Below are 16,118 nucleotides of genomic sequence, written 5' to 3'. Positions count from 1 at the left end.
GTCCCAAACTTGGTCCTGGAGGACTGTTAAGCAGCAGATTTTACCTCCAACCCAAATTAAAGATGCCTGAACCAACTCTTACTAGGAATACTACAAAGTTCCTGGCAGGTGTGTTGAAGAAAGTTGGAATTAAACTCTACAGGACACTGACCCTCCAGGACCGAGTATAGAACAGAGTATAGAACAATGGTCTCATACTCAATTCCTGGAGGGCCACGGCTCTGCATTGTTTAGCTCCAACCACCTCCAACTGACCCCTGCTTAATAGTCTCAAGTAGTCCTGAACAGCTTGATTAGTTGAATTAGCTGTGTTTGACTAGGATTGGAGCGAAACTGTGCAGAGCTGAGGCCCTCCAGAAATCAAGTTTGAGACCTATAGTATAAAAGCTTCTCCAATATTTTTAAATCAATGATGAGGCATTCATGTGTCATGCTTTGTAATAAAAACCTGTTTCCTCCACCAGGTATGTTTCAGCCATGACTACCCCGACCCGTCTGTCCCCTGTGGGGCTTCTCTCGCCGGTGACGCCGTCCTCTCCTCCCTCAGAGATGTCAGCTCCTCTCTCCAGCCTGGCGACCTCCGTCCCATCCATGTTAACCAGTCCCTCTGGAGAAGAGGAGCGTCCTCTGCTGTTCCGGACACCACCAATCCTGCGTGACAAATCTGCTTCAACCCAAGGCCGTAAATCAGGCCATAATCTCCGTAACTCCGCCCACTACAATCACGGCCTGGACATCCCCAGCCCTCCACCCAGCCCGCTGCATATAGAGGAGGAGATTGATTGTTTAGAGCAGTACAAAAGCACATCTGTCCCGTCCTCCGCCCCGCACAGCCCCAGCGCCGCAAGAACTCAACCGAGTGGTCAAGCGGCGCCTGAGCAAGCGGTTAGTGGCAGTAACTCAGAGAGCAGCAGCTCAGAGAGCGAGACCGAGGATGAACGGGTGGGCGAGGACACGCCGTTTCTGGGCTTACAGAACCCTCTGGCCGCTGGTTCGCTTGTTCTGGACGGGCTAGAGGGCAGCAGAACTAACCCCGCGCTGCACCTCTCACCGCAACACGAGCTGCAGAACAGACTAACAGCCGTCATGGCCAACCAGGATCCTATAGCTGTGTGAAAATGCATCCAAGAAGAAAAACAAATCACCACTAAACCTTTATTTTCTATAATTAAGTATTTGCGAAAGAAAAACGTCGACTTTTATTTTAGCGATGTAGTAAAAACAAAGACTTTTATAACGTGTACAATGTGTGTGTCATGGAAAAAAAAGTGCCATTCACATGTAGCTGAGGTCACAGTATTTCAAATGGCAGAAAAAATATAATAAATGGTGCCTTTTAATTTCAGAACTGCATTATGACACTGGGCCATATATTCATGACTTTAAAGCAACTAAATAAATTCTGTGACTGAGAGATGAAGAAAAAAAAATCCACCAGCACTCCATGTCTGAATTCTAGCGTTCGGATTAAAGTGTAAATGTGCGTCAGGATCTTCTAACCTAGTGTTTTTCAGTCCTGATAATGGGAACCCACTTCAACATTTTGCTTTAATTCTGTCTTATTTAACCCATCGATTCATATCATCAGCTCCATGAACTGAACTGTGTCTGATAAGAGAGCTGTGGGTCGCCAGGACCAGGATTGAAAACCTGGAGGTTTCTATTTTTGCGTTAATTATTTGCGTTTTGATTTCAAATATGTGAGGCTGCTGCAAACTGAAAACGAGACAATTCAAAAAGCTCTAAACATGCTACAAACACATTCACAATGTACAATCAGCTATTAATCCAATATAATCACGTTATTCCGTTTGATATTATACTGTAGGTGAAGCAGACGTTGATGTTTTCTGAATCATGACTGAATATATGGCTCACTATGTCGATCGGCTACTCGAGGGAATTCTAGCACCACTTTTATGATAATGACGTCATTTTTATTCCTTATATTTTATTTTATTTTATTAGTTATCGTCCAGATCATTTTTGTTTTAACGTTTGTCCTATCCATGTAGAATGTTACATTATATTCAAAGCGTTCCTTTGTGTCATGTTTATCATGTGTGATCATTTAAAGAAAAACAAATCACCTGTTGTACAGTATTTTATGTTTGCGTCACTACAGAAACGTACGTATTCACAAGGTTTTACTGACAATATCCTCAGACAGTCTATCTTGCTAATGCGAAGAACTGGTCACACAAATAACACTCTTACCCTGGAGCTCATATAAAGCTCACGCTCTAGATTGTGAAGGCTTTTCCTCCCTACGTTTTCTTTTTTTGTTTTCATTCATGAAATGTGGCCCATTTTATTGTATTTATTTTCTTTATTTATTTGTTATTTATTTATTTATTATTTGGACCTTACGGAATCTAGCATTTATAAATACATTTATATTTTAATAGCAATGATATTACGAGAAAAAAAAAATGGGTGCATAAAAATATTTTGTGTTTTTTTTTTCTTTCGTTCGTTCTTATTTTTTCTTCTCATCACTCCATGATATATTTGTGTGTTATTTTGCCTTTTAAGCCTAGACTCTTGTTATCTAACATTCTGTCATTCAAACTCTCATTCAGAAACAATAAATGTTCACCTTGACAAATATATATGAACCTGATTGTACAATTAAAATGAGCTGAACTGCTTCTGGGACAATTGAAAAATGCCTTTCTTCTAATGCTTTTAACATTTGATGTAACTATTCAGACCAGCTTTGAGTTGTTCTGATTTTAGTTATTTTTTATTAACAATGTGCTGACAGATGGTTTAAAGGTTCCACTTCATCATCATCATCATGCTTTTAGAAATGGCTGTTCGTTTAATCTTGGTTAATACTTTTGCAGAAATATTTCTAACAAGGTACAGTATAAGACGTCTGATCTTTAAATGCATCAATGTTCCAGCAGATTTGGGCTTATTGTTCGATAACTACATTGCTAATGAAGATATGAAGCACAGGACAGATGCTCTTCTCGGAGAGAAAAAATGTGGTTCTGATATCTGCATGAGCACATGAGGACAAACACGGGCATGTGCACAACACACACACACACACATGCAAAACAAGCATGGTCAGCCATGTCGGTCAAGACATGACCACATCCTATCTGAGAACAAAATGTTCATTTTCATCTGCTCTTGTGTGAACAACTCTATAAAATATCTGATCGCTGTGAGAGCTTTACTTTGTGTTGTATCTCTTTATTTTCGCAGTGTCTCATTCTGTAAAGAAGTGGTAAGCTCTTTAAACGAGTTGCAAAAGTTAGATGGCAGTCGTAACTCAGACACAATTATTGGCTTTTGAACTGATCAGGTTTATTTAGTTCCTTATTTGTTCTGCGCTCGCTGGCTGGCCAAAGTTGTGAAATTCATTTCGATCCAAGATTTATTGTTTGTGCTACATGGCAATTTCACAGTAAGGATGGCAAAACTGAAAATGAGGACTCCTCTCTACAATTCTTCAGCATATTGGCAAAGTTTGGTATGTATTGTCACACAAAGTCCACTGAAGTAGGCCTACAGTTGAAGTCAGAATTATTAGCCCCCCTGTTTATTTTTTTTCCCCCCCCAATTTCTGTTTAACGGAGGGAAGATTTTTATTTTCAAAATATTTTTAAACATAATAGTTTTAATAACTCATTTTTTAACAACTGATTCATTTTATCTTTGTCATAATGACAGTAAATAATATTTTTCAAGACACTTCTATACAGCTGAAAGTGACATTTAAAGGCTTAACTGGGTTAATTAGGTTTATTAGGCAGGTTAAGGTAATTAGGCAAGTTATTGTATTACGATGGTTTGTTCTGTAGACTATCGAAAATATATAGCTTAAAGCGGCTAATAATTTTGACCTTAAAATGGTTCAAAAAAATTAAAAACTGCTTTTATTCTAGCCGAAATAAAACAAATAAGACTTTCTCCAGAAGAAAAAATATTATCAGGCATACTGTGAAAGTGTCCTTGCTCCGTTAAACATCATTTGGTAAATATTTTAAAAAGAAAAAAAATAAATCAATCAATAGAGGCTAATAATTCTGACTTCAACTGTATATGAAACTTGGGACGATTTAAAGCACAGGACTAGACAAAGAAATATTTATTAATCCACATTCACATTCAGGAACCCATTTCAAGAACACTAATGATATTTAGTTTAGTAAGGTAGTTTACTATAAAATGCTGACTGAAAAATTACGGATAATACAGTAGATGCATTTGGACTGGTATAGACAACGTCAAGTATTCACAGATGACTAGCCTGCAGGCACAGGACGCCAACGTGACGTCATACTGACGTTGTACCCCACATAACCTTTTTGATTGGATTTTGTTTGGAAATGAAAATCAGGTTGATGGCAGAACCCAACGTCAGGCCGACATCAATGTCCAACCTAAAAATCAACCTCAAATTAACCAAATAACAACGTCTAATCATGTTACATCTTGACATTGTGTGGATGTTACCACTAAGACATCTATCAGACATTGAAGTTTAGTCACTCTCCAGCACAACCAAATATCAACGTAATTTGACGTTGTTATTGGACGTCAAAATAAGGTCCTTAGATGCTGGCTATTGAATTTTGGTCACGTCATGACCTAAATCTAACCTAACGTCCTATAATGTTGTGTGCTTGCTGGATATAGACTCAACTTAATATGCATAAGATAATGTACAATAAAATGTATAACATTTGAATAAAAAAGAATAACATTCCCACATAGCAAAATTTCTCTGGCCCAGCTCTGGCCCACACAATCAGGTTTTGCTTGGCCCACATGCCGCAGTGAATTACAGTACATGACTGGACCAAATCTGGCTTCCAGACAAGGGCCAAACACAGACCATATCTGGGCCAATTAAGTCTCAGCCAAGTTAATAAGTCATAACTGGGCCTGAACTGGGCCAGATAGGTTGGTGTGTCACGATTGCAATGAAATTGATAAACCCATGGAGTGATGTGCTTTAGGCACACTATGGGCACGCTTTTTCTCAAAGTGACCTGATAGGTAGAATTTTTTTTTTCTTTACTCAAAAATGATTTTAGTGTATTTTAAATGTGGGTCAAGACTGGCCAAACTCACATGGCCCACTTATCAAATTTTTAAATCTGGGCCAAATACTACGTTTTTCATCTGGCCCAAATCTTGTGTGCCGCCTTAAAAACGGTGCCACCTCTGCCAAACCCGGGCCATGTTTGGCCCACACGCTGTATGCCAGTGCCGGATGAATGCCTGCTGTGCCAGCTTTTTGCCAAATCTGGGCCAGAATTCTTTGCTACTAAGGTAACAGTCTCAGTGGAGCAGCTCGTAAGACGCATGACAACATATTTTGACACGTTCGAGCATGAACTCGGTTCGAATCCAGCGTCTGATGAACTCTTTCTTCTTTTTTTCCTCGCTACATATAAGATTTTGCCAACTATTTATCACGAGTAAGACAAGTAGGAATCATTAATAAGTTTGTGCATCATATTTTATTTGCACATTTATTGAATGGAAATGTTTCTGATTCACGCATGCAAATTCATCTTCAGATAGTGTCTTTATAGCAATGTGCGCGCAGTAGATAGCTCAGATTACATTGGGAAATCAGGCGACCGCTACAATTTGAGCTTTAATGTTTAGTTGGTCAACTGTATGGTATGGAAACCTTATATACCTGCTAGATGAACCCGTCTCATACAGCTGCCATTGCAAGGCTCAGATACTTTGTAGAGAGGAATTTAACACAACTGCCTCTAGGAGTGGCCAATGGAAATAAAACAGACACGCACAAAAAATGCGCGTACACCAGCCGTAAAGCTGGCGTGGAGCTGCGCACATTCCTACGTTCAGTTCATCGTTAGTAAATCCAAACGTTAGCAATTCTGAGCGTGAAACCTGGCGTACGCAAAGTTTTTGTGCGTACGCAGCGTTGATACATGAGGCCACAGATGTACATTATCCTGCTTAATATATGGCTACTTACCACAAAAGTTAACAATCAGACACAAAATATTGGTTTGAGCTAAAATAATTTACTCTTACATTAGATGTAAAGCTTGAAGAAAGAAAAACAGTTGAATGTGGCATGCACTTCTTATCTTATTTATAGGGATGCATTGACACCATTTTTTTGGGATCCTGATACCAAAATTTGAATGATACAAGTCTGTTCCCGATACTGTGTTGTTGTTTTTTATTTTATTTTTTTTTACATAATACAGTTTCTATAATTCTGGTGATTAAATCAAATAGTATATCTCCTTTAGTAAAAAATAACAGACCTACAGGCCTACTGTATATGACAGACGGCACAATCTAGCTAAAAACATGATGCTTGATGTAAACTATAGGCTACATTATTTGAGCATTCATTATGACATTGATATATGTTATGTTGTTGTCCAGCATATGTTTTTTTTTACTATCAAGATTTTTCTTTGACATCTGTAATAGGCTACCACTATTGACTCTAATCGTTGGTAGAATAACCTGCCTGATATTTTCCTGCAGGTTTAAAGAAGACTAAATTGAACAGTCTGAGGCCAGTTTTACATTCCTTTGCCTAAACTCGCTACGAGTGAGATGGAGAAACTGAAAGCATGTCTGAAAAATTATTTTTTTTTGTCTAAAAAATTATCTAATTGAAAATTTGTTTTGTATGGTATAATTAGTTGGTTATTTTAATGTATTTCTTGTTGGTCAGAAATCTACAAAGTAAACAAGAAGATCAACAGAGAAGGTCTGCTCATAGCCTGTTTTAGCGTACAAACTGGACAATTAAATAAATTATTCATATAAATAAAATGACAGTGAAATATTCTCAGTTACAGAGTAGCCTATATTATATCTTTCACGGTTAATGACAATCCATATTATGCACGTCATGTTCACTTTATTTAATTTAATCAACTACTTTGACCACAATGAGCCAGGCTTTCCAAACTATTCGTAGCACTGGAAGTATTCACCTATGAGGAATAAACTATGTTGGAAGGTTGAGAGAACAGAAACTTATTGTAAGAATAATTTTACAGAGCGGCGCATGTCGCGTCTGCGCAGCCGGTAGGTGAATGAAGCGATTGATGCATCGCTGAAGCTGGATTTATACTTTAGCCTGATTAGATTTAGATTTATACTTATGTAATCCAAAACCAAGCAAAGGAAATTTTTTTTATTTTTTATACAAAATATACCCGATCAATGCATTTGTCTTAAAATTTTCTGATATTGCAGATAGTTAGATAAGTGTTGTTTCTGTCAGGAAAGCATGTTTTTTTAACAAAGCAAGTTTTTTAATAAATTWTTATATATATATATATATATATATATATATATATATATATATATATATATATATATATATATATATATATATATATATATATATATATATATATATTCATTCATTCATTTTCTTGTCGGCTTAGAACCTTTATCAAAACCAGGGTCGCCACAGCGGAATGAACTGCCAACTTATCCAGCACATTTTTACAAAGCAGATGCCCTTCCAGCTAAACTAATCTCTGGGAAACATGCGCACACACACACACACACACACACACACACACACACACACACACACACACACACACACACACACACAAACACAAACACACACACACACACACACACACACACACACACACACACACACACACACACACACACACACAATTTAGCCTACCCAATTCACCTTTATCGCATGTCTTTGGACTGTGGGGGAAACCGGAGCACCCGGAGGAAACCCACGCAAAAGAGGGAGAACATGCAGTCCCTTTATTAATCTGGGGTTGCCACAGCGGAATGAACCACTAACTTATCCAGCATATCTTTTTTTTTTCTATTTTTTTTAATGTTCACTGAGGACAAAAGGCTTCTTTCAAGAACTCTTCACTGAAAAATTCTCTTATGGCATCAGACTGAAAACACCCTTTTGGTATCTTGCTCCATTGTGTTCCATTTTAATTTTCATTCTGCATTTTTTCTTTTGCTGTTTTTACTCATAAGATTAAAATGTCCTCATTTCCCACATAGTTTACAGGATTAGTTTCAGCATAATTCGTACAGTGTTTCGGTATGTTTCTACTGTAACAATGCAGCTCAGGGTTTCAAAACAGTACGATTTTCCAGTTAAATTGTTGGTTTGAAGTAAAAGCAATGTTGACACACACACCCCAGGCAAGGATGTAAATGGCATTTCTGGCATGTTTGGCATTAACAAGAGCACTTGTAGTTTGGCAGAAACAGGAATAACCCAGAAATTTCCAAAGAGAAGAATTTGTGCACAACTGATTATAGGCCAAGATAAATAGTTTACATAGAGACGTACATTATTGTGGCTTTTAGAAATGTCAGGAAGTCCCTCTGTAGATGGGAAATTTACATGTATCAGCTGTTTCTACCTCAGCGCAAAACTCATCACTACAAAGAGGAAATGGCATTTTTGAAAAACTAAAGAAACCTACCAAATAATTTTGTGTCTAAAAGACATGCAAAGATGGATGTACCTGCTAAAACAAGGCTAAATTTGGGCGGTCCTTGAAAATCTAATAGACATCTAAAAATAGACCAAACTAGTCATCAAATAGGCAAAAAAGACTTTACAGTTGAAGTCAGAATTATTAGCCCCTCTTTGATTTTTTTTTTTTTTTGTTTTTAAATATTTCCCAAATGATGTTTAATATAGCGAGGAATTTTTCAGTCTGTCTGATAATAGTTTTTCTTATTTGCATTGTTGGGCAGTAAAAAAAAATTACTTTTTCTTTCTCTTTAGTGCATTTTTAGTGCTGTATCAGTACTTTTTACTCCACTACTTTCCGCAAACCAGCATCACTTTTTTTTCTTATCTATGGGAATTAGAAAAATCAATCCTATGATTCCTGTCCAATCAGATCGCACATAAAAGGTACAGTAAATTACATCATAATGAACTACCTCGCGACATGGGTGAGTTATAGCAGCAAACTTTTTGGAAGCATTAAAAGTGTCCATGAAGATGTATAAAATCTTTTCATGCATTGACTCAGAGACTGTTTAGATGCGTGTCACTGATGAGAAGATGATGGATGTGTACTGTATGATGACATGAATGGCCTTAAACACCCAGCAGGCAAAAGAAGTCAACATGACATCAAATTGATGCTGTACCCTAACATCATGGGGACGTTGCATTTTTTTTTGGAAATGAAAATCGTGTTGACGTCAGATCTCAACATCAGGCCAATGTCAATGTCCAACCTCAAATCCACAAAAATCAATATCTAGTGATGTTGCAGTTTGAATTTGTGTGGACATTACCACTATGACATCTATCAGATGTTAGATTTCGATTGCCATACCTGACGAGGGAATCTCCTTATTTGACGTCAATATAACGTTGGTTTAAGATGTTAGCTCAATGTTGGATTTTAGTAGCGTTCTAACAACCTAAACTCAACCAAATATCAACGTCATTTGACATCATTATTGTACATCAAAATAACGTACTTAAACGCTGGCTAGATGTTAAATTTTGGTCACCTGACATCACAACCTAAATGTAACCTATTATTAACGTCTCATGACATTGTGTGGCTGCTGGTCAATAACTAAATGCACTACAGAATGTTACGTTTACACACATACACAAATTACATGTAAACACATCAGCTTTTTACAGCGTAATACTCACTACTCGAGTACTTTTAAAAGGTCTTTTTACTCATACTTTGAGTAATATTTACAACAGATCCTTTTACTCGAGTTTGATTATTCTGTACTCTTTCCACCTCTGGTTATAATGAATAAAGACTTTCTAAAAGACACTTCGAAATATTTCTTCTAAACTGCCACATAATCAGCGTCATTTGTTTAAACTGAGACAGGAATGTCCCTGCACTACAGTATGTACTGTACTGTAGAACAAAGTATGATGATTTTTCTGTCACGGGATAGAAACTCTTTAATGCCATCCGGTATGTGGATCAGATATCTCAGATGTTTGAAATAGCTTTCAATCAGCCTGTGACTGGTCTGCCAGGATTCCATTCATTTGAAAGAAAAAGTTGCATTTAAAAGAGTTCTTTCATCACCTTCATTCTGTTTCAGACTATTCTAACTTTCTTCTGCACAACACAGCTCTGTTGGTCAGTGGATTGCAAATAAATGTTGCCCAAACATTAAAGTCCCCCAAAATCCTCAAGTTATCTGTACAGAAGGGGTGCCAAACTCAATTCCTGAAAGGAGCAACACTGCAGAGTTTAATTCCAGCCCAGCTTTAACAAACCTATCTGTAGGTATCAGACAAGCCTTGATCAGGTGTGTTTTATTAGGGTTGTAACTAAACTGTGCAGATCTGTGGCCCTCCATGAAGTAAGTTTGACACCTGTGCTGTACATCAACAATGGTTTAATCCAGAGTTTCTCAACCGAATTCCTGGAGGAACACCAGTTCTTCACATTTTCCATGTTTCCTTAAGCAAATACACCTGATTCATATCATCAACTCATTAGCAATGACTGAAAGGCCTGTAATGGATATAATAGACCAAGGAGAAATCCAAAACATACAGTGTTTGGTGGTCTTTCAAGATTGTGGTTGAGAAACACTGGTTTAATCCATCTCTGCTGGGCCCAGTTTTTCAAAGCATTTAATTTGGATTAAATTGGTCCAAAATTAGAAATCCCATGTTTTGCTATCCAGAACTAACTGATTTAACTTATGATAGTTTTTTAAAGAAACATTGGGTTGGATCACTGTGATCCAAATACCAAATCCCAGCATTACCAAATCCTGTTAACCAGAGCCTTAAGTTGAACCAACAGTGTAGCCTACTGGCTTAGCAGTAAACAACAGGTAGGCAAAATACCAGTGGCCACATACAGTCATTGTTTTTTTTAATCAGTGGCGGATTTACTGTAGGCATGGGCAACATGGGTGATTGCACAGGGCGGCATCTTGCTGGGGGCAGCATGGGGGGGAACAAAAAAAAAGTGCCCCAGTAAAAGCTTTGAGATAAGATTTACTTTATGCACATATATTGAGTGGTTATCCAAGAATAAATATGTTAGGGGCTATTAAGAATTCAATTCACAACTTAAGTTTGGTATTCTTTATGTGTAACCGAAAACAAGCTGGTGAAAACAAATTGACAAATTTGCGCAGAAAGCCATTCCCGCGTGTCTCTCACGCTCTGATCCTGATCCCGGTTGTTTACATGCAAGCTGACGAAACTAAAGTTTACATAGTATGATGATGATGTTACTTTGAATAAGCATGGCTATGAAGCAGAATTGAAGAATAATCAGTCAGGGAGGAAGACTTCATAACATCAATTCTAGGGTATGAGTTGAGTCTAAGGCAACAGATAATTCTTTATTCGTTCATTCATTTTCTTTTCAGCTCAGTCCCTTTATTAATCTGGAGTCGCCACAGTGGAATGAACCACCAACTTATTGAGCATATGTTTTTCTCAGCAGATGCCCTGCCAGCCGCAACCCATCACTGGGAAGCACCCATACACACTCAATCACACTCGAACACTATATAGCCAAATTTAGCTTACCCAATTCACATATAGCAAGTTTTTGGAAACCAGAGCACCCAGAGGAAACACACACGAACACGGGGAGAACATGCAAACTCCACACAGAAACCCTAACTGACCCAGCCGAGGCTCAAACCAGCAACCTTCTTGCTGCGACCCGAATGTGCTACCCACTGTGCCACCATTCTTTATATTCACACTTGATAAAAACAATCTGCAGACATTATACACACTTTAACTGACATTCTCCCTTTGTACACGTCATCAGAGGGGAAAGCCCCGCCTATTAGTGACAATCTCTCCCTCATTAGATGTTAGTCTAATTTTTTAATCTGCCACTATGCTGACACATAGGTATTTGTAGCTCCACCCTCATTTGACAAAGGGCTGGGAGCACAATCTCATTTGAATTTAAAGCAACAAACATCAAAATGCCACAATTAGGATTAAAGCCTAAAAGGGGCAGTTCAAAGAGTTATAAAACATTATTTGTGGAGTATTTTGAGCTGCAGGTTCACATACCCACGGGACATAATAGGTTCCCTTTAAAACGAACAATGACTTGTACAAAAACTAGCATGACATACATACTTTGTTAAGCTTTGCATCAGCTGTACATTCTTTCAAGTTAAGTTTATCTACCCCAAAATCTGATCTGAATTACATGTAAAAGCTTGCTGTTGGTCACAATTTATAATTTCACAATGCTGATTTCTGAACAAAGAAAAGTATGTGGTGATTCAAACTGTATATTGTTCAGCCCTGTAGAGATAACAAGTACTCACTTGAATTTCAAAAATGACAGATTCCAACAGCTTTTCGTTATCTGGAGGTTTTCTGTCTGAGATGACTATCAGAATAATCTGATGAATGTGAAGCAGTTATACTTTACTCTAAATTAAAGTTCTGTCATCATTTACTCACACTCACACTCATTCAAAATCCTTTGGAGTTTATTTCTTGTGTTGAGCACAAAAGAGGGTATTTTGAAGAATGCTGAAGCTAGCCCCCATTGACTTCCATTTTTTTTTTTTATATGAAGTCAATGGCTGCCAGCTATTCTTCAAAATATTTACTTTTGGTCACACTTTATTTTGATAGTCCGTTTGTTGAAGTGACATTGCATCCTTGGGGTTGGGGGTACGTCCCAAAGAGACAGACCATTTAGAAACAGATGATTAAAAATGTAAACTTTTGGATTTCATACAGCTATCCCACTTTTATTATGTTATTACATTTTTTGGGCAACTCCTAAGGTTATAATTTCACTCTATTTTGCAGGATATTATTGTTTCTATGTGAACACTGTAATGTTGTGTAACAGAACTTTGTTTTTAAACAGATTAACACCTTTTTATGAGAATACAGTCGACTTCAATTTTTGGCATATTGATAATTTGCTCATTATATATGGATTTTTTTATTCAAAAATGTAAATGGGCAGTGAAAAAACCTAAATTACTCACTTTAAAATAGAAATAGGTCATTACCTTTGCACGATGAAAAAAACAAAAAATGCCAAAGCAAAAAGAACTGTTAATTATTTTAAAGCCTTAAATTTAGTTTTTTGAATAATTGTATTTTTTTTATATTTATTTTTCTATTTTCATCTTATATTGGATTTATTTTGATGTCAATATAATGCTGTTATTGCCCTTGTAAAAAAAAAAAGATTAACACCAGTGGTGTAAAGTAACTAATTACAAATACTCAAATTACTGTAATTAAGTAGTTTTGCTCAGAAATTGTAATTTACCAAGTAGTTTTAAAAATGTGTACTTTTTCTTTAGCCTGAGCACATTTTTAATGCAGTATCGATAATTTGACATTGTACCCCGACATCATGGAGATGTTACATTTTGTTTGAAAATGACAATCGGGTTGACGTCAGAACCAGAACTCAAGGTCAGCCCTACATCAATGTCCAACGTCCAACCTAAAAGTCAACCAAATATCAACGTCTAATGATGTTACAGTTTGACGTTGTGTGATGTTACCACTATGACATATCAGATGTTGGATTTTGGTGGCCATACCCGATTAATAAATGTCAGTATTTGACATCAATATGAAGTTGGTTTAAGATGTTGGCTCCACGTTGGATTTGGTTACTTTCTAACCTAAAATCGACCAAATATCAACATAATTTGGTGTTGTTATTGGACATCAAAATAACATTCTCCTTAGACGCTGGCTAGATGTTGAATTTTGGTCACCTGACATCACAACCTAAATCTAACCTAATATTAATGTCTCATGATATTGTGTGCCTGCTGGGCAATAACTAAGTGCACTACAGAATGTTAAGTTTACAGACATCTACATATTACATCTAAATGCATCAGCTTTTAACAGCGTAATACTCACTAAACTTGAGTACTTTTAAAAGGTCTACTTTTTACTCATACTTTGAGTAATATTCAAAACAAATATTTTAATCTACTAACACACTACATTTTAGGCAAGTAATGGTACTCTTTAAGTACTCTTTACACCACTGATAAACACTAAACTAGAGCATTTTTGTAGCATTACAAGATCAGCTTTGCTAACAAACAAAACAAAAACACTTGTGATATTGGCTGAACCATAATTAATCTTTATATACTGTAAGTCTTTGAAAGCTTGATTTAACTCAGGTCTCTGCATCACTATTATATTGTTATTTGTCTCTATAAACACTCAAATGCATGAAACGTGGCTCATATTTGTAAATTGTGTACGTTTGTCTCCATCTAGTGTAAAAAAGGGTGAAGAGGAGAGAACGTCTCACAACACATGTCCGCGCAGCAAAAAGAGGGAGTTTAATTTGTGACAAACAAGAAAAGCCTTGATTGACATACATATGCTGCAATGTGCCAAAGTTATCATTTGTTTAAAGAATATTAAGCAACGTCTGCTGCATTGAGTACTTAACATAGACTACACTGGAGGATGAAAAACACACAAACTGTTTCACCATCTGCCATGTTCAACACAAACGAGCTCCTCACGAAACAAATTGAGTGAGGTGGCTTCTGGTTTTCTGTATTTCGCATATTCATTATGTGTAAACTTAATTCGACATCAACGCCTTATTTTCACAATTTATGAATGTGTGATATGACCAGTGGTGAAAAGAGCACTGAAAAAGCATACTTAAGTAAAAGTACAATTACTTGCCTAAAAATGTAGTGTGAGTAGAGTAAAAGTTTCTGTTGTAAATATTACTCAAAGTAGGAGTAAAAAGTAGCCCTTTTAAAAGTACTCATGAGTAGTGAGTATTGAGTATTATCCTGTTAAAAGTTGATGCATTTACATGTAATTTGTGGATGTGTGTGTAAACGTAACATTCTATAGTGCATTTCGATATTGCCCAGGTGGCACACAATGTCATAAGACATTAATATTAGGTTAGATTTAGGTTGTGATGTCAGGTGACCAAAATCCAATGTGGAGTCAACATCTTAAACCAACATCATATTGACGTCAAATACTGACATTTATTCATTAGTTATGGCAACCAAAATTCAACATCTGATAGATGTCATGGTGGTGACGAAACACAACGTCAAGCTGTAACATCATTAGACATTGATATTTTGTTGGTTTTAGGTTGGACATTGACATCTGGCTGACGTTGAGTTCTGATGTAAACCCGATTTTTATTTCCAAACAAAATGCAGCGTCTCCACAACATGTCTTGCGTCTGCTGGGTGTTTAAGGCCATTTCGGTCATAATACTGTAAATATCCATCATCTTCTCATCAGTGACATGCATCTAAACCAGGGGTGCCATACTCGGTCCTGGACGGCTGGTGTCCTGCAAAGTTTAGTTCCAATCCCAATTAGACGCACATGGACTAGCTAGTCAATCTCAAACTAGGCTTTCTAGAAACATCAGTGCAGGTGTGTTGAGGCAAGTTGGAGCTAAAATCTGCAGGACATCGGCCCTCCAGGACTGTGTTTGGGCATCTCTGATCTAAACAGTCTCTGGGTCAATGCGTGAAAAAAATTTGAACATCTTCTTGGACACTTTTAATCCTTCCAAACAGTTTGCTGCAATGTAAAGCACCCATGTCTTGAGGTAGTTCATTATGATGCAATTTACCTTCTATGTGTGAATTGATTGGACAGGAATTACAGGACTGATTTTTCTAATTCCCGTAGACTAGAAAAAATAGTGGCTGCAGATTGAAGGAAAGTAGTGGAGTAAAAGTACAGATACTGCACTAAAAATGTACTCAAGAGAAAGTAAAAGTACACATTTTTAAAACTACTTAGTAAATTACAATTTCTGAGAAAAACTAATTAATTACAGTAATTTGAGTATTTGTAATTAGTTACTTTACACCACTGGATATGACCTATGAGCAGAGGTGTAAAGAGTACCTGAAATCCATACTTGAGTAAAAGTACAGATACCTTACTGTAAAAACTACTCTATTACAAAGTCACCAGTTCTAATAAGACTTGAGTAAAAGTATTAAAGTATCCGATTTTAAAAGAACAAGTATTTTACTCAGTTAATGTAGGCTCAAAAAACACCAAGAAATTTTTATTTTCTAATATAGACATTACATTTAACACCTGTGTTTCACCATGGCAGAACAAAATA

General features: G+C 36.8%; 1 protein-coding gene across 41 annotated transcripts in view; it reads left to right on the top strand.

Annotated features, from left to right (window-relative positions):
* nrg1 (neuregulin 1) overlaps positions 1-3,190 on the top strand; it is a 191,798-nt gene extending 188,608 nt beyond the window's left edge. For 35 of the 41 annotated variants that reach the window (XM_073914240.1, XM_068223831.2, XM_009300426.5 and 32 more), the window contains one exon: positions 465-3,190. In XM_073914240.1, coding sequence (XP_073770341.1) covers positions 465-1,116 — 652 coding nt within the window. In that variant the 3' untranslated portion in view covers positions 1,117-3,190. Of the gene's footprint in view, positions 1-34 lie in introns of all 41 variants that reach the window. The other 6 variants (NM_001277085.1, NM_001277086.1, NM_001277084.1 and 3 more) reach the window with 2 other exon arrangements.
* The last annotated feature ends 12,928 nt before the right edge of the window (positions 3,191-16,118 follow it).

Source organism: Danio rerio, chromosome 10, assembly GCF_049306965.1.
Source record: "Danio rerio strain Tuebingen ecotype United States chromosome 10, GRCz12tu, whole genome shotgun sequence".
In the NCBI taxonomy this organism is placed as follows: Eukaryota; Metazoa; Chordata; class Actinopteri; order Cypriniformes; family Danionidae; genus Danio; species Danio rerio.
This window is presented reverse-complemented; position numbering and strand designations above follow the sequence as displayed.